The sequence below is a fragment of the Pituophis catenifer genome, unplaced genomic scaffold (genome assembly GCF_029215685.1).
Source record: "Pituophis catenifer annectens isolate HBS135680 unplaced genomic scaffold, rPitCat1.0.hap2 SCAF_4, whole genome shotgun sequence".
NCBI lineage: Eukaryota > Metazoa > Chordata > Lepidosauria > Squamata > Colubridae > Pituophis > Pituophis catenifer.
The window spans coordinates 112,522,439-112,547,789 of NW_027256884.1; the positions used below are offsets into that span (position 1 = coordinate 112,522,439).

The window sequence follows — 25,351 nt, forward strand, 5'->3', positions numbered from 1 at the left end:
CGTGAATCATTAAAAGGCAACAAAAAGTCAGAAATTTTGCTAGAACACACAAAACAGGAAAAAGAGAATATAAATGAGAAGCAAGAAAATAATGTTGTAGGAAAAGGAATTGAATGTAAAAAGTTAGATGATTACACTGGGATTTACAATGGCAAAAAAAGAGTGGATGGGGGGAATATCCCCTCCCCCAAAAAAAGAAGCAATCAAAGGGAAGAGAAGGAAATGGAAAAAAATTAGGAAAAAGCTTGGGGAGAATTATGCAAGTAATAGATTCAAAAGTTAGAAAAAGGATTCAGGAGAAAAGATACAATAAATATATATAAAAAGAAGAAGTTAAGATAATGAGTTGAAAGGACAAAATTATTAAGAAGTGGAAATTTGGAGAGATCAAGAGAAAATGGTTAAAAGGGGAAGAATAGTGGAAAGGAGGAAGGAAATAAGGTATATATTAGTAGATCTAAGGGAACTGTATTAATATTATTAATTGTGAATGTAAGAAGTGAATATGATGATGTATATTGTTTATTGTAAAAAAGAACAGCAGATGAAATATGAAGTGGCAATTTGATTTAATTATGAAAATGACTGAAATCAAGAGACAAAATTGAAACGTGAAAAAAGTGTGATGGGGATTTGAAAAAATATGTTGTAAATGATGAAATAAAATTAATAATTGATGCTATAGCAAGAAATTAAGAATTAAGGGTGGATAGTGATATTGCTTATCATGTACTAAGAAGAGATTAAGATAAGATGTGGAAAGTCAATTAAGTTAAAGGATTTCAATGCAAGAATTGAATATGATGAAGTACATTGTTCAGAGGCAAAAGGTGTGATGGGGATTCTGAGAAATATATTTTATAAATGGAGAAATAAGATAATTAATTGATGTTACACTAAGAAATTAGGAACTGAAGGGCGGATGGTGATACTGTTTATATATTATGTATTAAGAAGAGATGAAGATAAGATAAAGAAGTAGGGAAAAAGAATATTATGGCTGAAACTGAGATATGTAAATTGTACTTGGAAAAAACAAAAAGGAAGATTGGAATAGATTATAAAAATCAATATATAACTATGTTGTAAGAAGTATAAGATGTGACCCGGTCAACACTCTGTTCATAAAATATGTGAAAGAAAAATTTAATAAAACTTGTTTAAAAAAAAAAAGGAAAATAGCCAAAGCAGAGAAAATGTCCCCAAGTTTCACTACTTTCAGGGGAAGTTTGAAGGTTACTGTTGCTTCAAACTTCTGTTCATGAGAAAGGGGGAAAGAATACAGAAGAAATGAAGGGGATATGGATGTAAGTCTGCAGGATGCTACTACACCAAATTAGCCCACAGGTTCAGATATTTATCTGTATCTTGTTGCCCTACTGGAATCTGTTTATATTTCTAGATTTTCAAAGGTGAAATAAAGTATAGAGTGATACTATTATTTCTGTGATCCTTGGCAAAAATGTCTCAGTGGGACTCCCTGGCAGTGTCTTATCCACATACTAACAAGGTCTGTTTCTCCTTAACTTCCGAGCTGGGGGAAAGTTGGCCATGTCTTACCCCTGGAAGGCATCTTTACCTTTATTTAGTTTGTAATCAACGAATATTCCAAAATGATTTTGTAAGTACTGTTGCCAGATTAGGAGGCATTACATTTTATTATTATTTTCAGACATTTTCCCTAGCCTATCAATATCTTTTAAAATGTTATTTCTGGGTTGTAAGATATTATGTCATGCTAGAGGCATTTGCTCATTTTTTGTGAAATTTGAACTGTTACAATTTTCAATTCTACCCTGTGATTATTTGAGAACTCTCTAATTAATAATGATTTTCATGAAGATACTGATGAATCTTATTATTAAAGCAAGATTACAAGTACAGCAATGCAAATATATAAATAAAATCTTGCAGTTATCTTAATACTTAAATCTCTACATAAACCTCAATTTCTGGTAATTTACTAGTATGATTTCATAAACATCTTGACTAATGCTTATTTAAAATATTTGTATGTGACTTTCTGTTTTAAAACACCAAATACATGTAAACACATATTATAAAAAAATGAAACAAGAACCAACTGGTAACTTACTTTATCTCTGGCAGTAAGAAATCTTGGGTCATCTTGAAAAGCTTCTTTAACTAATTTGCTAAATCTATTAAACAGTGTAAGCAATTGTTCTACATATTTTTCAGAATCCTAAAATTGAAAAGCAAAACAAAGAATAAAATACCAAGCCTGGTGGAAAAAAAAATAGCAAGCAATCATTATCAACTGAAATCTCCCTCCCTCCCTCCCTCCCTCCCTCCCTCTTTTCAACTGCATTTCTGATATAGCAGTCATGAGCCCATGAATATTACAATAAGATACAAGTGCTCTTCTTGTGGTCTAGTTTATATCTCATAAAATCACACTTTGTGCAAGTTAGCCTCCAGAAAAGTTACCAGCTGCCAACCCAATAGGGACATTCTTCCACTTGTTTTCAATTTTCTTGTTTTCTTTAGCCACGATTCCACATGGCATCAGCATGAACCAGGATCACGCTACCAGATTACCCAATTCAAATTGCCACCCATCCAGATTTAGAACAGAATACCCAAACATACCTAAAAGTCATAGGATGTTATAAGATACCGCAATAGTGTTAAGAGTTTTTGTTGACTCTTTGACAGCCTGAATATTAAGCAAAATTTGTGGGGTAAGGAAAAGGTTTTTTACTTTAATTTCATTAAATTAGCTGCGCTAGCTGTGAAGATTCCTGGCTAAACAACTCATCAGAATAAAGCAACTATGATAGCAATTAAAAATAAAAATGCTGCCTCAATACATAGAATAAATGGTCTTAGATTACTTCATCGGCTTTTTAACCTGTCTCTTTTTATCAATAGAAAAAAAATCGTAAGAAGTTGCCACAAAAGTATGTTTCTTGGAGAAAAGTTCTGATTCATTACGTTCCATCTTTAACTACCTATTTCAGCTATCTGATGTTCTATTTAAGCAGCTAATTCAGATATAATAATTGTTTTATAAGAACAAACAGTAAAAAATCATAAAGTTGTTCCTCCTTTATGGATGGCAACACTCTGATGTGGGTTGAATCCCTGGATGAAGCTGCCAATTGGCTGCCTTCACAGTAGGAATATCTAAGCTAGGGCTGTCAAACTCCCGGCCTATGGGCAGGATGCGTCATGTGCTGGCCACGCCCACGCCCGGTTTAGCGAAGGGGGGAAAATCCTGATACGTCATGTGACGCCACCGAGATGACTCGAGTTTGACACCCCTGATCTAAGCAAAGGAAGGGAGAGCATTGTAAGGCATTACATCCAATCTTCACTTCAATGACTAGGATCCAATTGTTAGCTTGGCTACTCCTGCAAGCAAGGATGCTTTCAAGTGATAGTTAGGTTTTTTAAAAAAAATCACAAATAGAACAAAATGTTTCAAAGCCAGGATTCTTGCTTGTTGCTCTCAGAACAAGCCAGAGAAATAAAATAGGCTGCTTTCCAACATGAGATGAAAGCCAGAGTGTTTAGTTCAGATAACCTAGCTTCCAAACCATGGATGAAGATTTTGCATTCTAATTTTTAAAGAAGTTGTAGTACTTTCCTATTTAATTTAATGGACTTTAACATTCATTTTTTCATATTAATTTCAGCAAAATAAGATTTATTTTACCAAACATTCTTGGTATTTCTAGCAAACATTCTAAGAGGAGATAAGGGATAAAAATAGAAAATGCTCACTTACAGTAGTAATAGTTTCCGCAGCTGCTACCATATCTGCTAATCCAGCATTAACAATATGCTCTTCTAAATCTTTTAACATAGGCTCTATTCCATTAGGAACTTTATCCATCAAAGAAAACATTAAATGTAATTCTGAAGACAAAACATATTGAAGAGTCACAGGTCAAATCCATAGTAATAGTTCACTTGTCCATCTTTCTTTTCTTTATATAGTATATTTCCTTATACATTATTCTTGTCAAATTAAGTAAGTCAAGGAGATTTGTAGAAGTGTTCACTGTTGACAAAAATACTATATAAAAAGTCCCTAGCAATGAATTTGACTTAAAGAATACTTTCTCTTTTAAGAATGTTGATTTCATGTTGCCCTAACTTTCTAAATGAACTTGACAAACAACTGAAAGAAATTCTAAGAAGTCTGATTTGAAAATAAATAGCGAGCTTGTTCCAAGCTTCTGGTTCCTGCAATTCCTGACTACCAAACTTAGAACTTGGTTTGAAAATCATGCTTTGTCCTTAAACCAATTTCCTCTTTCTTTTCCAGCATAACACTTTCATCACTGCAGTACATATAAAACAATACAAACCACAACCCTTAGAAACTATATATCATATTAAGAAATTCCAATTTCCCAAGGACTATTTTTACTCTGTCTTTTGTAATATAGGAACAAATGAATCTTATGGCACTTTAATGACAGCTATATTTGTTACTCTATAAGGATTTATAAATTATAGTCCATATCGTCTGAATATAGGCCTGAAGAAATAATATAAATACACTCAGATAAACACAAATAGTAAATGGAAGGTGAGAAATTATAAAAGGAATCAAAATGGTAAAGAGATAGTGATCATTAACAGTGGTTAGAAGTGATAGAGACATTCTTCTATTACATGCTAAGAAAATTTGGTATTCAGCTAATTTCTGAGAAATGGACTGCTTAGCAGTCATAACTCAGTTTTTCAGGAAAGAAGAAGATCAAAGTTTCTTATTAAATACCATCTCTGTAGTAATCAATTCGACATAACTAAATGTATATCCATATTCCGGACACCTAGTAAAGCAGACTTTGATCCTCAAAACCTTATGCAATAATAAACTGTTATGGGATATGTGATTTGCTGAAGATACTCTACATAATTTTTGTAAAGAGAATTTATAGAGAGAAAGGGGACTAAGGAAAAGAAGGAAAATTATTTTGCAGATTTGAAAATTGAATTCAAAAGATAAACTTCTGGTTTCTTTTCTGGTTAACAGAGAATTGATTTATATTGAAAAGCTAAGCGGAATCAGTTCTAGTTGATATTTGGGAAAGGAGACAATAAGCCCAGAACACAGTAGCTGTACTACTACTTCTGTACCAAGAAAACTATATACGTCCTTGTTCAAGGACGTATATAGTTTTATGAATTTAGTTCAAATAATTTAATTGGGAGCCAGCTTTGTTTCTCAAGGATAAATCAGTTTAATTCCAACAATGTTATAATTAGTATGAGAGTCAGTGACAGCAATCAGAAACACAGTTTCCGGCCCACCTTAAAAAAGTCCTTCACAAGGTGATATCAAAGAGCTGGCTTTTTCAACAAATTCGTTGCGGATTGTTATTATGTATTTATGCTAGGTAAATGTAAGACAAATCATGATTAAATCATTTGGATTAGGAAGACGACACAATGCTTCCTAATAATTTGGGGCTATGCAGAGTTCTATGCAAAGAATTTTAAAGAGTGGATTAGACCCTCTCCAAGCTGCTTCAAAGTCTGTCCTGGCAGCTGGTGCATGCACAGATCCTTTGTGGGTAGAGCTACGCATGCGGACAGGACAAACAGCCTTCAACGCAGGTACATGAGCCTTCCAAAAAATGTGGCTGCTTTAATGCTTCAAGGACTGCTCTGCAAAGCATTAGTGCAACCACTTTGCACAGCCCTGTTTATTATATCCAATTACCTTCACAGGAATGTTTAATGGCTTACTATTCAAGACAAGCTTCAGACAGAGAATGAACTATGTGGGAAATGCTGCTTTATGCAACAACTTCCAGTCGTCTTTTATAGGACTATGCAACAAAGACTATTTGGGTCACCACACTGTCTTTACTGTTGCTACTTTCCATAAAATTTCATTCCCCTTGAGAGCTGAAAGCAATATATTTGCATAAGGTATAATATCTTACTATATTCGGCCCTGGGTGAATGTCAAGCAACTGCTGTCAAGATAGGGAGCCAGACTTATTTTTAAGGTCAAATGCCAAGCCTATCTTACACTCTGGAAATTAGAAATGCACTCTGAACTAATAGCAACTGTTTCAAATCAGGAACAGCTTTCAATTTTCTTATTACATAGAATACACTGTGCAATCATAGGGTATATTTATGGTCTGTAACATAAACATTTGGTGTCTCCAATTCACTTTTCCCAAATTTTGTAATTGGCTCACTTTGTTTTTTTTAAAAAAGGAAAGTAATATGGAGGAAATGGCTTCAAGACAAGCCCTGGACAAAAAGATGCATAGCTTAATAGCATTTCTACGGCTTAAAGACATACTTGTATATTTAAACAGCAAATTCTTTGTAATCCTGAAAGGCTGATTAAAATTATAGAGTTGGAAGAGGCCACTTAGTCCACCAGATCTACCCTTGCGCTCAAGGCAGGAAACCAATATATTTAAATAAAGAGAGAAAATATATAAGAGAGTAGTATAAAGGGTTTAGAAGGGAATTGTGTTCCCAGATGTTATTAGAGTAACTCATGCTCAAGAACAAAATTAAAGAATTGCATTAAACAGATATATCTGATAAAAGACATGATTTGGACTAGGAACAAGTCAACTGAACCCTTATTTCACTAATAAGAGCAACGAGTGTCCAGACCCATCTAGTTTTTAAAGATCAACTGTTCTAACATCTTAGAAGAAGGACCACTAAGTAATGACAAAAATGAAAATACCACTTCATTATAAATTAACATATGTAACCAAAATGGTATAGGGCAGAGAATAACTTTTAACTGTACTATAGTATTTTCCTTATGTCTCTAATAACAAAAGAATTGTAATCCATTTTTACTCCAACTGTCTGTAGGACACACATTTCTCTTACTTCCACAGCTTCACTTACTTTCAGTTTCATTGCGTTTGATCATGCCTTGGCATTCAGCTAAAATTGTCTCTTTAAAGGAGGTCACCAAAGCATTCACGCAGCACTCCATCAGCTGGGAGGGGAGAAAAGTTAATGGTCAAATATATACAGAATACTATTGTTTCAATACATTTGCATAGAATGGGAAAGTTGATGCTGTATTACAAAGCTATGAGTCTAGCCTCCTCTCCCACCCAAGATGTATACAATATCTAAAGGGGAGAATGGCAAGGACTATGGAGAAATATTAAAATACTATTAATAACATATCCGCATAGGTAAATAAAATAGTGATTAAGCTTCCATAATCTGAAGGAGAGTACGCAAGTCTTAGCTGGCAAGAAAACACAAGTGGCATCAAAACTCTGGTATCTAAGTCAGCAGATCAAGCAAGTGAAACAATGTACTTTCTGATTTTCCAAGACTAGTAGTTTCCTGATATATTTAATATCCCGTATGTCCTAGGATGCACCATGCTGGGAGAGGGCACCATATACTGTTATACATTTACAGTATAAAATATAAATGTCATTAGTATACCACGGAATTCTTAGTGCTCTCTGAACTTGGTTATTTGCTTGCAGATGGTTCATTACCCAAAGAAGTAACAATTATCAGTGCAAGCTGATTATTTTACTAGTAGTATATTAATCTTTATTATGATGGTAACAGTTTTTCATATTTATAAATCAGTCAATGTACACCATTGTTCTCTTAAAAGAACGATTACAACAAAGAACCACAAATACAATTTTGTTCATGGTTATGAAACAGCAACTGTACGTTTATACTTTTAGAAACAGAAGAATCTGCTTGGAAATAGCAGTAATTATCTTGCGTCAACTTCTGTAACAGAACTATCTTTGACCTTATGGAATTTCTGCTTTTAATTGCACATAATATATATGTTAATGCATTCAGATATTCCATAATTAGACTTAAAAAAAAAACAAGGTTGAGTATTTTCAGACTTGTATAAGTAGTGATTTAATTTACTAAACCTTTTAGCATATTAATTCTTGGTATTATTAAAAGAGTACTCACTGCTTCTACAGAATTACATTCACGCCTTGTTTCTAAATACCGTAGTGCTCTTTTTTCTTCTTCCTTTAATTTAGCATCTGCCTGTGCAGAAACAGAACATCATCACTTAAAATATTAATATGTAATCAACAGACTTCTTCAAAAGAACACTTTCTCACTTACATATTTCATATAGTTCTGTACGCCATTCTGCTGCAAATACGAAGGGGCTTGAGTTCTATAAAATCTCTCTGTTGAATCTAGGTATGCTTTTTCAAAATTATCCCGATAAATCTGGAGTTTATCATCGGGATTGGAACACAGATTAACTGTAACAAGAAATATCAAATTAAAGGAATTGCTTCTTATCCCTGTTAAGAAATATACTTAATCTTCTTAAGACAATGACAACAGGAGTTGTATAAACTACAATAATTTGAATATAAAATTGCTACTTGTCAAAATCCCAAAATAGGCTCTCAACAATTTGAGGAATAATAAAATCTATTTTGGAGAGGCTGTTCTTGATGTTTTAAACTCAGAAGGTAAGCTAAAAGTTTTTGGACTGACTACATTACATTCATAGCTACCATCTTAAATTAATTCATACTCCCAGACCATGGGTTTATGATTTATTTTTACTTCCATTTTGTAGATTTTTCCTATGCAAAAAGCAACGTGGTATTTTTTAAAAAATTTCTACTAAGGTGTTTGATGTAAACCCTTATTTACCAGAAGAGAAAAGACAAAAGTTGAAGAATGTGAAAAACCCTGCAGTTTCCTGGTCATTTAAATTTCACATGGAGACTTAAAGTTCTAACTTGGCATTAAGTTTAAATTAAATTTAAGCATTAAATTGATATTAAGAAAACTAATTTACTGAACTTTTATTGCAATGACCTAAATCATTATGCACACTCATACACACACACATAAATGTTTGTACATATGTATTATCCCGAAGCACTTCTTTAAAAAATTAAAGATACTTATTTGCCTGTTAAGCATACTTGCCAGAAATCTTTTTACCAGTGTAAGCCTACTTGAACAATAATTTTCAAATAAAATGTAATAATCTTACATAACAAGACATACCGTAAGATTCTCTAACACCAATGACAAGTTGAGAGTCAAATGCTTCTCCTAAACGTTCAGCATGGACCAACTTCATTGCACTGTCTTGAAGGCGAGTTTTTATGTTTGAAAATATGGACTCATTCCAGGTATCTAGCATGAGCTAAAAATACAATAATAATTAAACATCAAACATGATGGACCAATTTCTAAAACGCAAAACATAACTTTTATTTTATGTTTAGGTTTAAAATAAATTGTATTTATCTCTCAACCGGAAGGGAAAGAGAAAAAAATGATTTTTTTAAAAAAATGCGCCATGGCTATGAGGCCAATGTTTCAATAATTCAAAACTGAGTCTGCATTTATAAGCAGGGGGCACAATTATTATTCAGTTACCCTGGAGGCAGTGGTGAAATCCAATTTTTTTTTACTACCGGTTCTGTGGGCATAGCTTAGTAGGCGTGGTGTGGCTGGGTGGGCGTGGCAGGGAAAAAATACTGCAAAATCTCCATTCCCATCCCACTCCAGGGGAAGGATACTGCAAAATCCCCATTCCCTCCCCACTTCTGGGGGAAAGATATTGCAAAATCTCCATCCCCACCCCACTCTGGGGCCAACCAGAGGTGGTATTTGCTGGTTCTCCAAACTACTCAAAATTTCTGCTACCAGTTCTCCGTGGAGCAAGATGGGGCTCCTCTTGCCATCTTACCCGATTTCCAGCTCTGTCTCCCTAACCCTAACCAGAGGAAATGGCAATGACCAGCTGAGCATGCATTTAAATATTTTGGGGGAGAGCTTATTTTTGGGAAGGGCTTATTTTCAGGGGGGGGATTTTAGCACATGCGCTCAAAAGCCCAATTGGGCTTATTATCAGGGAATGTCTTATTTTTGGGGAAGCAGGGTACTGACTAGAGGTACAGTATTTCATTCTTCTGCTTCACCATGAAACAAGGCTACAATGAAACGCAACACTTACCTTCCTTACAATACTGTCTTCTACATTGGATTTTTTATTGCTGCCTTGTTTACCCATGAGAGTGATCTCTAACTGACAAAATGGCTTGGGTAAGATATCACATTGTGTGAAGAATTTACGCCATTCTACAATATAGGCTTTCAGTAATGCAGTGTCATCTTGGTGGCTCAGCACTCTCTGAAATCAAGAGAAAGGCAAATATAAATACATTTACAAAGAATTTCCACTTCATGAACAAATAGACATTATGCTCCCACTCATTTTATTTTGGATATTGAGGTTTAACTTTGTTTTGTGTGTGTGTGTGTGTGTGTGTGTATACACAAACATCAACACAATGACATATATTTTTAGAAAATGCACCTGAAATTAAGGAAACAACTGCTAAAGCAAAACATCAAGAAGATGAAAGAGAGCTTAATATGCCAGCTTCTTACGCCTAAACCTTAGAAGTTATCAAGCCACTGAAGTAATAATCTGAAAAGTATTCAAAACTGTGAATCATGTTCTGTATGGCACAATTGACAACTAGGCATGCTTATTTGGAAGTATGTTCTGAGAATTTTTGATGCTTAGCTATATTTACTCCCAGTGCTCCTGAATAAAAAATTATAGCTTTAACCAGTCAAAATGCCTTTAATAATATGTTTTTTTCACAGATTGCTTTTTAAACAGGTAACATAAATGAACTGAGCATGGGTATCAAATGAGCTGCTGAATATAAATGAAGAAGAAACAATATAAAATGTGGTTCTGTAATATTTGCGTTTTAAAATGAGGTTTTATTGACATAGAAGCATTATCAAGAGCTTGAATAATAAACACATGAATAACAATAAACAGCTTTATATTTCAAATATGATAAATGTGCCACTGTTTAAAAATATCATACAAGAAAATTAGTTCCCATTTCAGAAAAATAGAGGCACACAATTTCCCATGCAAAACATATAGCATAATCAGAATGTTCAGTTCAGAGATTAGTCTTAATTGTATTTTGGAAGCTTAGACTAAAGCAAACATGTATAGGGTGATGGCAGTATAATATGTTTGATATTGATATATATGAAATACATACAGAAACTAATTTAAGTATACATGTATAAATTAAACTATCCATACTTAACTCCTGTTATTTTTATTGAGCACAAATTAATCAAGACAAACATTTATACTTATTTTACAGTGACTAACCTGGTTTGAGTCCGAACTACAGTTTAGATGTTACACTGAGTTTTTTGTGTGCATAATACACAGTATCCTATCAAGAGGCATTTGAATGAGGTGTTTGAGTTCTTAAATCAAAGGTGGATGTAAAATCTAACAAAAATATCATATTGTTAAAAAATACTTGTTAATTATGTTTAACTTACCGCTTGTGCTTGCTTAATAAAATCAAGGATATCTTCTTTCAACGCCTGATGTATTTTTGCTGGCCCTTTATCATCCCACAAACAAACTCCATGGACATCTCTAGAAAACATGTAAATTCAAATCAAATTAAAATAACTTCTCAATTTATTTTACATGTTGTAAAATAAATTGCTCATGTGTGGGCACCAAAATGCACAGATCCCCCCCCCCAAAAAAAACCTAACTAAATGAAATGTCAACAATACTATGCTGATCATAACTAAAGGTGGGGGAAAAGAGAAAACAATATTATCTTCTTGAAATTTAATACACGTTAGAATAAATGAATATGTGAACTCACTATTAATACTTGAAAGATCGATTAATTAAAGAAGCAATCGGATTCTCATATTTTTATGAAATAAAATATAAATAAAAAATAAACCCAAGCAGCCGAAACCAAAGTTCTTATGACAATTGAAGCTAAAGATACAAAAATTAATATCCTATATGTTAAAAGGCTGTCCTTTTTTTCTTAGATTATGCCTTTTAGTATATGATGCCTCGTTTTAATTGCTTTGGTTGAAAATGCAAGATCTTCAACAGCACAGTCAGCACAGAAGTATTTAAAGCAAATTCCCATGAGAAATCCATCACAGTGTCTTCCTTTGAACAACTGCTCTGATAAGACACTGCAGAACAAATAAATAATAAATAAATATTTTTCTATTCCAAGAAATAGACATTTCAGAAGTTACTTACGAAAATAGATCAAACCATTGTTGTTTAGTAACAGATTCCTGCCGTAAAAGCTTCAGAACAATTGGGCGCATAAAATCCCATTTGTCTTCAAACTGAAGTGATCCTTTATTCTTCAAAGAGAGAGAGACAGAGAAAGAGATTTTAGTTGCAGAGAAGTGAGTGTTACACCTCAACCATATTCAGAAGCTTTCCCAGGGGGACTTGTTTCCAAACAAGCATGTATATAGTGTGTGTGTGTGTGTGTGTGTGTGTGTGTGTGTGTGTGTGTATGAAACACATGAGTAACAATAAATATAATGAAACACATGAATAACAATAAACAGCTTCATATTTCAAATATGATAAATGTGCCACTGTTTAAAAATATCATGCAAGAAAATTAGTTCCCATTTCTTCATGATTCACCAATTATATAAAATTGGATTATCCAGGGGACATATTATTAAATCATAATGAAACACTGATAAAAGAAACAAATAAACTTAAAATACCATTGTAATCTTCATGGCTAGATAACAGTCTATACTACAAAGTACAGTACTAGGAATCTACCATTTTTATATGAATCCAATATACATATCAGCAGTGTTTTGCAATCAATAGTTCTGGATCCATATAAGCACAAAAGGACATAATGTCGCATTGCTCTCAGTGTAGTCTATGCATCTGAAAAACTGCTATCTCTATATTAAAATGTACGCTGAAAAGGAAAATACATTTTATATAGTTGACAGCAATGATGTTTATGTATTGATACTTCGAGCTGCTCAAAGACAGAAAAGATTAATAATTGCTGCAAGAGGTTGCTATTCTATTGAAATTTTCCCAGTAGATTCAAAAATAGTACGTAATTATATAAAAATAACCAGTGATATCAAATATTATTACCATTTCATTACAGACCTGCCTCTAAAAATATGGAACCTGCTATATAGTTCTAACCATTTGCTCCTATGTTTTTGTTTACTTGTTTTTCTTTGTGGATTACTTAAAAAAAACAAACTTCAGTTTAAGAAAAATGTCAAAAGAAATTCATAAAGAAACACACAAAAGTAAGATGTTCAGATATAATAATGACAAGTTACACTTATTGTATTTATGAGTTTTCTTCTACATATATGATTATCCTTAGTCTTTTACCTGATTCTGTCCCACAAATACTCCTTCAAAAGTAACATATGATCATGTCAAGAATGTTGCCTCTCTACAACTATTAGCATCATGATAACTCCTTCAATGTGATGGAGAAGCTCTACCAGGAACATTCAAATTAAGCAGTGGACACAGTTTCTGAATTATTCTTGTCTTAATGCTGTTGAGAGTCAGCATGTGAGTTGGGCGGCCGTAGAAATGTATTTAACAAATAAGTAAATAAACAAGTATCTAAGATAAGACTATCAAAGCATCTTCCTGAAATCAATTAATTTTACAAAATTCAGAAGAACAAATCCCTTGTTATTTTGTCAGCATTTTTGACTGGGGTTATAATGATAGAATGTTTTATTGCTTGACCCCTTTTACCTTTGCAGATGCTTACACAAAGCCATTATAAACTATTAAGTAAACTACAATTAAGCAACTTGTGGCAGGTAAACACTACTGTACCTATATAACAAATTTCCACCAACTTGTTCCATTGTACGCTAACAAAAAGAAAGCCCACAAGATTTCTATCTTAATAAGTAAGATTTCCACTATTCGCTTTATGAAGTACTTTTATAGACCTTGCCTTTCTTTCCTCGCTTGATTTCAGCATTTTCCTGATATCTGATTCTAAATACTTGATTCTGAAGCTCATTGCTCAACTTGAAATCTTTTTCAAGAAAAGAGTCATTAGCAAATAAGATACTTGACTGCTAATTAAAGATCAATAGTTGGAATGAACATAATCAGTCATAAACTGTCACAAAGCTTAAGAAGAAATGCTACCATATTTTGAGTACTGCCGGCAGATAATATAAACACTGAGACTAGTATTTAGCTGAATTAATATAATGGAAGATTTTATACATGTTATGCTATTTCCCTTATATAGCCATGTTATGTCATCATTATCCCTGAGAACTTTACTGATACTCCTGGATTTTTAGCTCTCAAGAAAAAGTTTACTACATTACAGGGAGGATGCACATATTTCTAGAAATAGATTATTCTATGACCCTAGAGCATGAATGGACATGAAAAATAATTCCAAAGATCATTGAATATAACTACAATGTGCACTACAAATGTGGTCTTTTCACAGCGTGATCAGTTCAACATTTCACACTAATAATATGGCTTACTACAGTTTTACTGAATGATCACAATTGGATGAGTTCGTAAAACATGCTTAAGTTATAATCCAAAGTCTACTAACCAAAATAACTGAGTTCACATAAGACATTAAACAGGTTTCCTAATGCCTTAGCACACTGGACAAACTTGGCAATTGAAAGTTGTTTCACTAGTGTAGCTCTACTGCAAGGAGATAAGAAGAGATGCTATAATCAAGGAATTTGTATCAGCCCAATTTAGAAATGTGTTTCTGCTCGCTTTCTTTTCCCTTTTAAATCTTGGAAGTTAGGAAACCTGAATGGCAGGAGGAATACAACGGCTGTTTAGTTTGCAGGACCCACTGGACACACAAATAAAGCAAAGAAACAAAGGGCTGTATAGATAATACAGCTACAAAGAAACTGGGACAAGTGATAGTCCAGTAGTACCTCCTGCATGAAGCTGCACAAAAGGAAAAAAAAAAAGATGTCACAGCATATGCCTGTTGATTCCACTAAGGATTTTATTCTCAAAAAAAAATATTTATAAAAATGCAGCCAATGCAGGTTAACCATAAGAATATTATATTTTAATTTATACTCTTATACTTTAATTTCAACCAAACCCAATGATGATATGATTTTACACACACACAGAGATACACCCCTCCCCCTCTGCTTCTCTCACAGAAAGAAGGGTACAAAAAACAATTGGTGGAGAAAATATGAAGGAGGAGGAGATGAAGGAAGGAAAAGACAGGACAGTAGCTGGGATTAGAGCTCTTTCTTCAACAGACTGAGGAGCAAGGGGCTTTTATTTTGTTTCTACAGTGAACAGCCCGATTTGTTGGATCAAATCAATTGGCTTATCTACTGTGATTAGTGAAAAAAAAGTTGGTTGCTGGTGCTAATTAAGTCTTCTTTCTGCAAAGAATGTTGATGAACTCAACATTCCTTGCAGAAAGAAGACTTAATTAGCACCAGCAACCAACTTTTTTTTCACTAATCACAGTAGATAAGCCAATTGATTTGATCCAACAAATCGGGCTGTTCACTGTAGAAACAAAATAAAAGCCTTGCAAAAAAGACAATATTAAAAAAGCCGTAAAATAAATATTGCCTGGGAGGGGCTTATGTCTTATAGCGAAAAACTGATCAAAATATGTCTTTGATCTATTTCTTATTGAACAAAGTGGGAAACTACTCTAATGTTTGGCACTTCTAGACTTAGTTATGTATAGCTAACAAAATCTGTAAATTCAGATAATTCAACATGATTATTTCTAAAAGCCACTTTTAATAACAGTGTAGGCCATTTTGAAATTAATGCATGAAAGTTAACCCACAAAACCAATGTTAGGGAGGCCTGCTCACCTAAAACTAAACCCGAGCACCTAAAGCGGTTCTCCTGCAAGCTGCATTAAGCCATAGCATAACTTCTTTTAACTTTGGCTTAATGTGTTGTATAAATCATGTCAAAAGTAAGTTGTTCTAAAACCATGGTTAAGTAAATTATGGCCCAATGCGATGTATGAACCTTAATATATCTATTGAGAACCATAATTCATGTTGCTTCTTGAATAAACATAAGAATTGGTGGTTTAGGATCCTTCTATCAGCTGGATATGTGCCAAGAATGGTATTAATTTTACTTTGCACACATTTACATTTAGTTTTATTAAGCAAGCCAGGACAAGGCATTCAGAAACCTAGAAGATGCAACTATAGGTAGGCTTTTATTTCCATATAATCTGGAATATTATCAAGATAAATTCTCAAAATCCATTTGGTTCTCCTCCCACCAGATTAAAAGCCAGAACCATGCAATATTTACACAGATGGCCAAGCTGCATAACATTGGCATTTCCAAGCACATCCATTCTATTCATAAACACTATAAAGGGAAACTAATGCATTTCATGAAGATTCATTATACATCAGATTAGATTTACAAGAATATGAACAGGACAATAATATAATAAGAGCCATATGAATGTATGCTGTTTATTTACAAATAAAATAGCAAACAGGCTCAGCAGACCTTGATTGAAAAATACTGATTGAATTTTTAGGTGGCTAACCTTCAATGGACAGATTAGTCTCATATATATTTAAATATTCATATAGTCCAAAAATGAAAAGGAAATTTTTGTATGGATCCTTTTTAACATTTGAATTTAGTATCATTATATACTATTTCTTATTACTGCTTTCTACCTATTTCTGAGATTCTCATTTTTTAAATCTCAAAATTTATTTAATACCGTGTTTCCCCGAAAATAAGACCCTGTCTTATATTTTTTTGAACCCTGAAATAAGCACTTGGCCTTATTGTCATGCGCTCAAAAGCCCGATTGGGCTTATTATCAGAGTATGCCTTATTTTGGGGAAACACGGTAATTAAAAATAACAATTTCTGCCCCTCTAGCATTTATATACATTTCTTTTTAAGGCTGAAAATGTCAGTGAATAATTTTAAAACAAATGTACTTCCATACAGCCACCATTTCATACAATTTGTATCAATTATTTATACAGTAAAAAAGGTAATATTGAAATAGGATATAAATCTTATGATATTTATTTAGCAAAGTTATATTCCATCATAAAGACTTTGTGTGGCTTACAGAGAATACAGGATAAGAAAACATAAACATCATAAAGCACCCACATAAAGACAGACTAGCAAGTAAAAACAGAAAATAAAAGATAGAGAAATGCTTATTAATAGAAGTAATAGTTTTTAGTCTTCTAAAAACCAGCAAGGGGAGGGAGATTTGAATCTTCAGAGAAAGGCCTTTCAGAGCACCAACACTGCCATAGAAAGTACCAACTCCTTCTAACTTTGGGACCCCTCATCTCTCAGAAGTGTGGGTTAAAAATAGAATCTTCCTTCAAGATCTAGCGGATAGGGTCACTGAAGCAGGAGATCCTCTAAATCAGGGCTGTCAAACTCCTGGGCTGGATGCATCACATGCTGGCCACGCCCACACCCGGTTTAGCGAAGGGGGGAAAGTCCCAATACATCACATGACACTGCCGTGACATGAGTTTGACACCTCTGCTCTAAATAGCTAGGTACCAAACCATGAAGGGCTTGGTACAGCACCTTAAATATACCTGAAAACCAATTGGCAGCTAGAATATAATCAGAGTTATAGGCTCCCAATGTTTAGAACCAGGTACATAGTCAGCTGCTGCATTCTGGAACTGTTGCAGTTTGAGTTATATGGCAAGGGGTCCTCTAGCAAGTTACATCTGCTGCTCAGGGAGAAAATGGAGTCCTGAAGGACCCCCTAAAATTACAAGCTTCTTCACAGGTAGGGATAAGACTGGTATTGACAGAGAATCCTGATGTACATGCAGCAACTTCATTTTATTTGGGTTTAACTTCAGCCTGTTTTCTCTGATTCAAATTCTTGTGGCCTCTAGGAATCAGGATAGGAATCCTGATGCTGAATCCTCTAGGAATCAGCATCTTCCTTACAGCTCACAGTATTTTGAAGGTGGATGTCAACAGCATGAGGATATCATACCCCAAAACATCAGATGACCTACCCAGCAGCTTTGTATACAATTAATATGGATCGAGATACTAAAAACTTACATGTTCGCTCCATGAGAAAAGAGTACTGTGATTATCCATGATATTCCTGAACATCTAAAATTGTCATACGATTTTCATTAAAATCATATTGTAATTGTTTACCTTTATTAAATCTTAGAAATGGCCTTATATTTATTATTAGTTTAAAAATATATTAGGAAACTTTCATAAGTGCTTGCTCTAGCTCTAAAATTTAATGTTATATTACATTCATCAATTTATAGCAAGGCTAGGCAATCTTTTCTGCAGACTGACCCATAAACTAGCCCACCAAATTTTAACCTTACAGTATTGTGTGAACTGCTCAGAGAATTCAAGTGCAGACTAATGAGCTAGATGAAGCAAATGGTAGCATAAAGTAGAATAGAATAGAAGCATAATGTAGTTTTCTCTATTACTAGTTATTTTAAAACATTTAGTTCATGTACATTTTTATTTTGCATATATGTAAGTGGTTACATATTCCTACTTTTATGAAATATATTATTCAATTATTATGAGCAAGAAAGGCTTGATTAATGGAAGTAGATTACTGTCAAATCATTGAACACAATATACAAACACATTAAATTAAGTGAAGAGCTGTTAAAGCATATTAGAGAGATAGAAAACATTTCAAGTATATTCCCAATTTTGAAGAACATTAAATTTAAGCTACTAGCCATGCTCAACATTGACAAAAAATATCTGTACTAGAAATTTCTTTCTTTTTATTCTCAATAAATTTATTTCTAGATACTCTGAAACATATATTCACACACAAATGTCTTCTCTTTCCTTCCTTACATGATGTTAGAGTTGCCCTATAGGCCTATAGCTATACTTTTATTCTATGGCTATTTAATGAAGTATAAAAATATTTAATATTTGAAATGTAAGAGCGCATTATCAAGTAAATTATTTCATTACACTTTTCAGAGCAGGAAAATGCAGTATGGAAACAAACGGCTTTGGGTTTTTTGTTTTGATAAAGTGATAAGTCAAAGTTGATTTTCAAGCAGACCACTGTCTGCACTTAAGGATAACCAAGCAGAAGACAATCTGATCCATGAGATACCAATCAAAGCCCCTCAGAACATATTGTAATTCATATTTGCATTCACACAACACAGTCAACACAACCATGCTTCTCCCCCCCCCACACACACTTTAACACTTTGGGCCAATCACTCTCCCTCTTCAGCCCAACCCACATCACAAAGTTGTGGTGGTGAAAACAGGAGGCATGATGAGTTTTAGCTATGTGTATGGGTGTATGTATATGTGTATGTGTGTATGTATATGTATATGTGTGTGTATATATGTATGTATATATATTAAGTGTTTTTTTTGTTGAAGCACCTGGGCATCTTGCTTCCCTTTTGCCTTTCAGCTCCAATCCAGGAGCCCTCAAGCAGTTGCATTCACGACAAACCATTTTATACCAAATTTGTATTTGCTGATAAAGAAATAAAGGGAGACTAGTATAGATCTATTTCAAGGTATTTAGTTATCATCAGTTAGCCATACACACACACACACCCCTATATTTATGTATGTATGTGTGTGTACACTGCTCAAAAAAATAAAGGGAACACAAGCAGAAGACATCCGAGATCTGAATGAATGAAATAGCCTTATTAAATACTTTGTTCGTTACATACAGTAGTTTTGTGTTCCCTTTAGTTGTTTGAGCAGTGTATAAATTACTGTATGTAAAGAACAAAGTATTTAATAAGGCTATTTCATTCATTCAGATCTCAGATGTCTTCTGCTTGTGTTCCCTTTTTTTTTTGAGCAGTATATATATATCTATATCTTTATACATACACACACACACACATAGCTAAAACTCATGCCTCCTGTTTTCACCACCACACACACACACACATATGATAAAAGACTAATGGTCTACTCTAGGCTAATAATCTAGACTAAAAAGACTAATAATAATAGCACTCGCATCCACAAACCATTATTACAGGGGTTGAGCGCAGACAAGACACCCAGTGAAATTCTAGGCGGCTAATTTGCCTTATTATTAAGATGAAGTACACAAACCCCAAAGCCAGCTTAGCTGGTTTATAATGGTGATGTAACCGAGTCCATTCAGGCAATCTCGGGGTCGTTACATGAAGCGGGACCCTCACTCTTTCTCACTCTCCTACACGGGGGGGGGGGGGTGTCCGATCTCTAAGGTCGTGGGGGGGGGGTCCCTCTTCTTCGGACACGGTTGGGGGAAGGGGGGGGAGAATGTTTTACCGCTCGTGGCTTGAGGTTGTTGAGGTGAACAACGAAGGTTGTCCACTTTACAAGGAGCGCGGAAGTTACAAGCCTTTAGTGCGGGTCACGAATACAACCCACCACCACCTCCCGTCCGTCCTTCCAGCCCCACAGATTAGGACTCCCTCCGTCACTCCTCCATTTCCCGACGGCCCTCCCTTCCTTTCCCTCCGGAGCTCCTCCAGGCCCAGGACTGGAGCTAGTGGTCGGACGGGCCAAGCCGGGCGAGGGGTTGCCCGCCTCGCTCCCTCCTCACCTTTAAGAGATTAGACGCCGCCATGTTCTTCCCCCCCAACCCACGCACGCTCCGGAGCACGGCGGGGCCTTCCCGAGCCAGCAGCTCCGGCGCCCTCCCCGCTCTTCGGGGCCGGCCTTCGGGCTTTAGCCGGTCTCCGGTTTACATGGTCTCGGACGGGGCCGCGGGCGAGAGAGGGAGGGAGGGAGGGAGCGAGAGAACGAGCGACCAGGCGAGGTTCGACTCTCGGCTTGACTGCTTGCTGGGAGGCGGGGGCGGCGGAGCGGGATTTCCTGCGGGCCGCGGCTCTCAGCGCCTCATGGCGACGGCGGCCCCGCGAGATTCCGGGGTCCGGCGGCTGGAATAGCGGCGGCGGCAGCGGCGTTCCGGCTCCTCGCGAGGGGCCGGCCAAGCCCGCATGATGCGGTGCCGAGGAAAGTCCAAATCCGGAGGAGAGAGAGAGAGAGCGCTGCGGCTCGGACCCATAGCGCCATCTACCGAGCGGAGGCCATTCTTTCTTTTCCTTGGGAGGAACCCGGGAAGAAATGGTTGGTTTCTCTATGGTTGGTTGGTTGGTTGGTAGGTTGAGTTAGGTTGGATGGTTGGGTTGGGTTAAGTTGGATCAGGGGTGAAATGTAAAATGTGTTACTACCGGTTCTGTGGGCGTGGCTTGGTGGGGAGGGGTAATGTGACTGGGTGGGCGTGGCCAACTTTTTTTTTTTTTTTTTACTTTTCAAAGCATTTTTTCTAATGCTTTAAAAAGCATCTGGCGATCAGGCAACTCAGCTGGGATCGTCAGACACTTTTCAAAGCATTTTTTTTACCACCTCTTCAGCCAAGAGGTTGCAGAAAAAAATGCTTTGAAAAGCCTCTGAGGATCCCAGCTGAGGCGCGCGATCATCAGAGCCTTTTTTTAGCATTTTTCCCCGGAAGAGTAGAAAAAATGCTTTGAAAAGTAAAAAAAAAAAAAAAGCCTCTGATGATCGTGCGACTCAACTGAGCATGGTGGAGGGGCGCAGGGATTTTTGCTACCGGTTCTCCAAACCACCCACCACCATCGCTACCGGATTAGGCGATCCGGTCGGAACTGGGAGCATTTCATCCCTGAGTTGGATGGTTGGGTTGGATTGGTTTGGATGGTTGGGTTGGGTTGGGTTGAGTTAGGTTGGATGGTTGAGTTGAGTTGGATGGTTGTGTTGGGTGGGTGGGTGGGTCAATTGGTTGGTTGGTTGGTTGGTGGGTTGGGTTGGGTTGGGTTGGATGGTTTGGTTGAGTTGGATGATTGGGTTGGGTTGGTTGGTGTGTGGGTAGGTTTGTTGGTGGGTTGGGTTGGGTTAGATGGTTGGGTTGGATTGGTTTGGATGGTTGGGTTGAGTTGGATGGTTGGTTTGGGTTGGTGGTTGGGTGGGTGGGTTGGTTGGTTGGTGAGTTGGATTGAGTTAGGTTGGATGGTTGGGTTGGGTTGGATTGGATGGTTCGGTTTGGTTGGATTGGTTTGGATGGTTGGGTTGGGTTGAGTTAAGTTGGTGGGCCAAGTGCTAAACTGGTTCTAGTTTGTGCTTGTACTCACCTGATAAATTTAAGCCTCCATGGCCTGCTTACCTTAGTGAACAAATGCAGGGAATTATGAACTGACCACCGAGACAGGATTGCAACACTGGGCACCAGAACATGGCTGGTGAGTTGCTGTTTCAGTGTCATATGTCTTCTTGCATGTTCTGTAGTGTTTGTGGCAAGCCACCCCACCTAGCCCCAAATTAGGACTTCTTTAGCTCTCTGAGAATCTGGACTGCAAAAAAATCCAAAGGATCACTACGTGATTGCCATTTAGCTGTCATCTGGATTTTGGTGATGGTGATCTATGAACCTTATCAGCAGTGGCTTTTCCAATGAGGTTATGGCTTAGCATTATGTATCTATATAATAGGACCTTAATTTTCCCATCCAAAGTATTAAAATGCAGATACATCACACCGACAAAGGGTGCATATGCATATTGTCAAACCCCTTAACCAGAGTTACTGCATGAGTGTCATGTGTGGTCTCTAAACTTGATAAATAAACCACCATGCCAATCTGGCTCACTAGCTGTACTCTACCTATGTTCAAATATTTGAATTATGTATAATCATGTAAGAAATAAATGCTCATATTTGTATATTAATGTACAGTTCTGGCTAATATACGGTCAAAAAGATGTAAGACCAATAATGCTAATTATATGCTTATAAGCATTATTCCATGCATTTGTGTGAATTGGCATTCATGAAAGATACAGTATGAAATCTCCATCTAAAGCTGGACAAAAAGCAAAAAGGTTTGCTCAGAAAGATTTCAGTTTATGTGGAGAATTATGCTCTTCTCACAATAAAATATCATTTCCAGAATAACAGATGGTTCCCTTGTGAACTGACTGGGACAGAGGCATTCTGGGGATTGGCTTAGCTTTGATAGACTGGTCAAGGCTTGTATGGTCTTGACTAGTCTATTCTTTAACGTAGAATGAAGAACATTGCACAGTGGGTGATCTCCCTCAGTTCTTCTCTAATGTAAACTTGATCTACTCAACTAGACTTTGAGTTGGATAGATAATTTTCTATGTGTGTTCAGGTTGAGTGAGTGGAGTTTTGAGTTCATAAGGGTGAACAATACAAGTTGTAAACCTAGTAGGGGCATCTGCAGAAGATGATGACTGTGGCCACTTGATCGAGGGCCCAGCCCAGAATATCAACGTATAAAAGCAGTGGGACTTCAATCAAGTGATTATACCTGCCATGTAGCTCTTTTTTAAAATCTCCCATGGATAGTCCTCAATTTTGGATTCGTTTAGTGACAAATGTGGATAAAAAGAACAAATAATGGTGAACCTGCTTGATGAGAATGGCCCTTTGAAATGGATTTTAGTTGGTCAGGCTTGATTTTTTTTTCTTGCTAGCCTCACCTCGTGGCATATTCATAATATTTTCATGGAAATGATACCATGGAAAGGAAACGTCAGCATCCTAGCTTATAGATAAGTATGGGATATGCGATGAAGACATAGATATCCATTTGTAACTTTATAGGAGGTAGAAGAATTACCATGCTTGGAAGATTAGGGGTCACATCTTTATTTCACTCTTTCATTTTCCTTTTTTTCTTTTACTTTCTTGGCACTTTTTTATTCTTTATTACTTTTTGAGTTTCGTTTGTATTAATTTTATTTCTGTATTTAAAATTGTCAATATATATATATATATATATATATATATATATATATATTTGTTTTCTCAGGTTTTCGCGGGTCTTTGTATGTAGCTCTTTGGTTATTCGGGTCTTCTCCCACGTAAAATTGGAAGTGTCTTGGCGATGTTTCGACGAAGTCTCATTCGTCATCTTCAGGCTGGTGTTCTCGGCTTCGTGCTTCCAGGAGCAATGTGAGATCGCAGCTGTCTCTTCCTTTTAACTGCTAGTGGAGGTGTGAGCTGATTGGGTGGGAACTTGGCTGTGTTCTGATTGGGTGGAGGTGTGTTCTGATTGGTTAGGGGCTTGGCTGTGCTCTGATTGGCTGGGGTTGTGTTCTGTTTGGGTGGGGGCTTGGTTGTGCTCAGCTTAGTCTGAGTTGCAGGGGGATTTGAGCTGGTGAGCTGCGTTGTTGTTTGGCTTCGTGTTTGTGGCCGTGCGAGCTCTTCATGGTGGGTGTCAGTCTGCTTCATGTATGGATTGGAGGGGTTTAAAGTGGCTAATGATGCAGCTGCGGTCTGGCTTCTGGTCCTTGGTCGTGGCTCATTATCAGTGTGGGTTTGAGTCTGCTTTCTGCGTGGATGTGTGGTGGTGACATCAGGTGTGGCACTCGTGAGTGTGGGTCTGGTGTCATTCGTCGTGTTAGGGACTCGTTTGTCAATAAGGGCGGGTTTCCAAATGGCTGGTAGGCGGGAGGTATCGTCTCGTTTGTTCATGCTGTGTGGGCGTTTTTCTATCTCAATGGCTTCTCTGATTATTCTGTTGTTAAAGTGTTCAGTTTTGGCGATAGTTCTGGTCTTTTTAAAGTCAATATCATGTCCTGTGGCTTTAAGGTGTTGGACCAGGGAAGAAGTTGGTTCCTCTTTTCTGACTGAGTTCTTGTGTTCTTCTATGCGTGCACTTATTCGTCTGTTGGTTTGTCCGATGTATGTGGTGGGGCAGGCGGTGCATGGGATTTCATATACTCCTTGATTTTCTAACTCAATTTTGTCTTTGGGGTTCCTTAGGATGGTGGATATTTTTCGGTTTGTGCAGAATGCTGTCTTGATGTTATGTTTGTGGAGGATTTTGCTTATTCTGTCTGTGGTGCCTTTTATGTATGGGAGGAGGGCTTTGCCGTTTTCTTGTTCTCTGTCTTGGATTTTAGTGGGGGTTTCTTTTTGGATTAGGTTGGTGATCTTATTTCTTTGGAATCCATTGGATGTGAGTACGTTAGTGAGGGTGTGTAGTTCGGTTTTTAGGTGTTGTTCGTCAGCTAAGCGTTTTGTTCTGGAAATGAGTGTCTTGGCTACAGAGTTGATCTGGGCAGGGTGGTGGTGTGAGAGTGCGTGCAGATAGCGGTTTGTGTGTGTTTTCTTCTGGTATATAGTGTGTCCTAGGGAGCCATTGGATTTTCTGTAGACTAAGACATCCAGGAAGGGAAGTTGGTTGTTCACTTCTGTTTCCATGGTGAACTGTATTTTGGGGTGTAGGCTGTTGAGGTGTGTGAGGAAGTTGTCCAGTTTTTCTTTCCCATGTGGCCAGATTATGAAGGTGTCGTCCACATATCTGAGCCAGAGTTTGGGTTTGTGATCGGATTTTTCTAGAGCTTGGGTTTCAAAGTATTCCATATAGAGGTTGGCAATGACAGGTGAGAGGGGTGATCCCATGGGTGCTCCTTCTGTTTGTTTGTATTTCTGTCCATTATA

The 25,351-nt window shown here is 36.5% G+C and overlaps 1 protein-coding gene across 3 annotated transcripts in view; it reads right to left on the reverse strand.

Annotated features, from left to right (window-relative positions):
- The window catches only part of CUL5 (cullin 5), a 37,709-nt gene extending 16,907 nt beyond the window's left edge, over positions 1 to 20,802 (reverse strand). For 2 of the 3 annotated variants that reach the window (XM_070942867.1, XM_070942869.1), the window contains exons 1-10: positions 20,463 to 20,802; positions 12,083 to 12,192; positions 11,341 to 11,440; positions 9,968 to 10,144; positions 9,010 to 9,151; positions 8,098 to 8,243; positions 7,936 to 8,016; positions 6,871 to 6,964; positions 3,752 to 3,882; positions 2,096 to 2,203 (exon numbers count right to left, since the gene is read on the reverse strand). In XM_070942867.1, coding sequence (XP_070798968.1) covers positions 2,096 to 2,203; positions 3,752 to 3,882; positions 6,871 to 6,964; positions 7,936 to 8,016; positions 8,098 to 8,243; positions 9,010 to 9,151; positions 9,968 to 10,144; positions 11,341 to 11,440; positions 12,083 to 12,192; positions 20,463 to 20,486 — 1,113 coding nt within the window. In that variant the 5' untranslated portion in view covers positions 20,487 to 20,802. The remainder of the gene's footprint in view (positions 1 to 2,095; positions 2,204 to 3,751; positions 3,883 to 6,870; positions 6,965 to 7,935; positions 8,017 to 8,097; positions 8,244 to 9,009; positions 9,152 to 9,967; positions 10,145 to 11,340; positions 11,441 to 12,082; positions 12,193 to 20,462) is intronic. The other variant, XM_070942868.1, reaches the window with a different exon arrangement.
- Between the last annotated feature and the right edge of the window lie 4,549 nt (positions 20,803 to 25,351).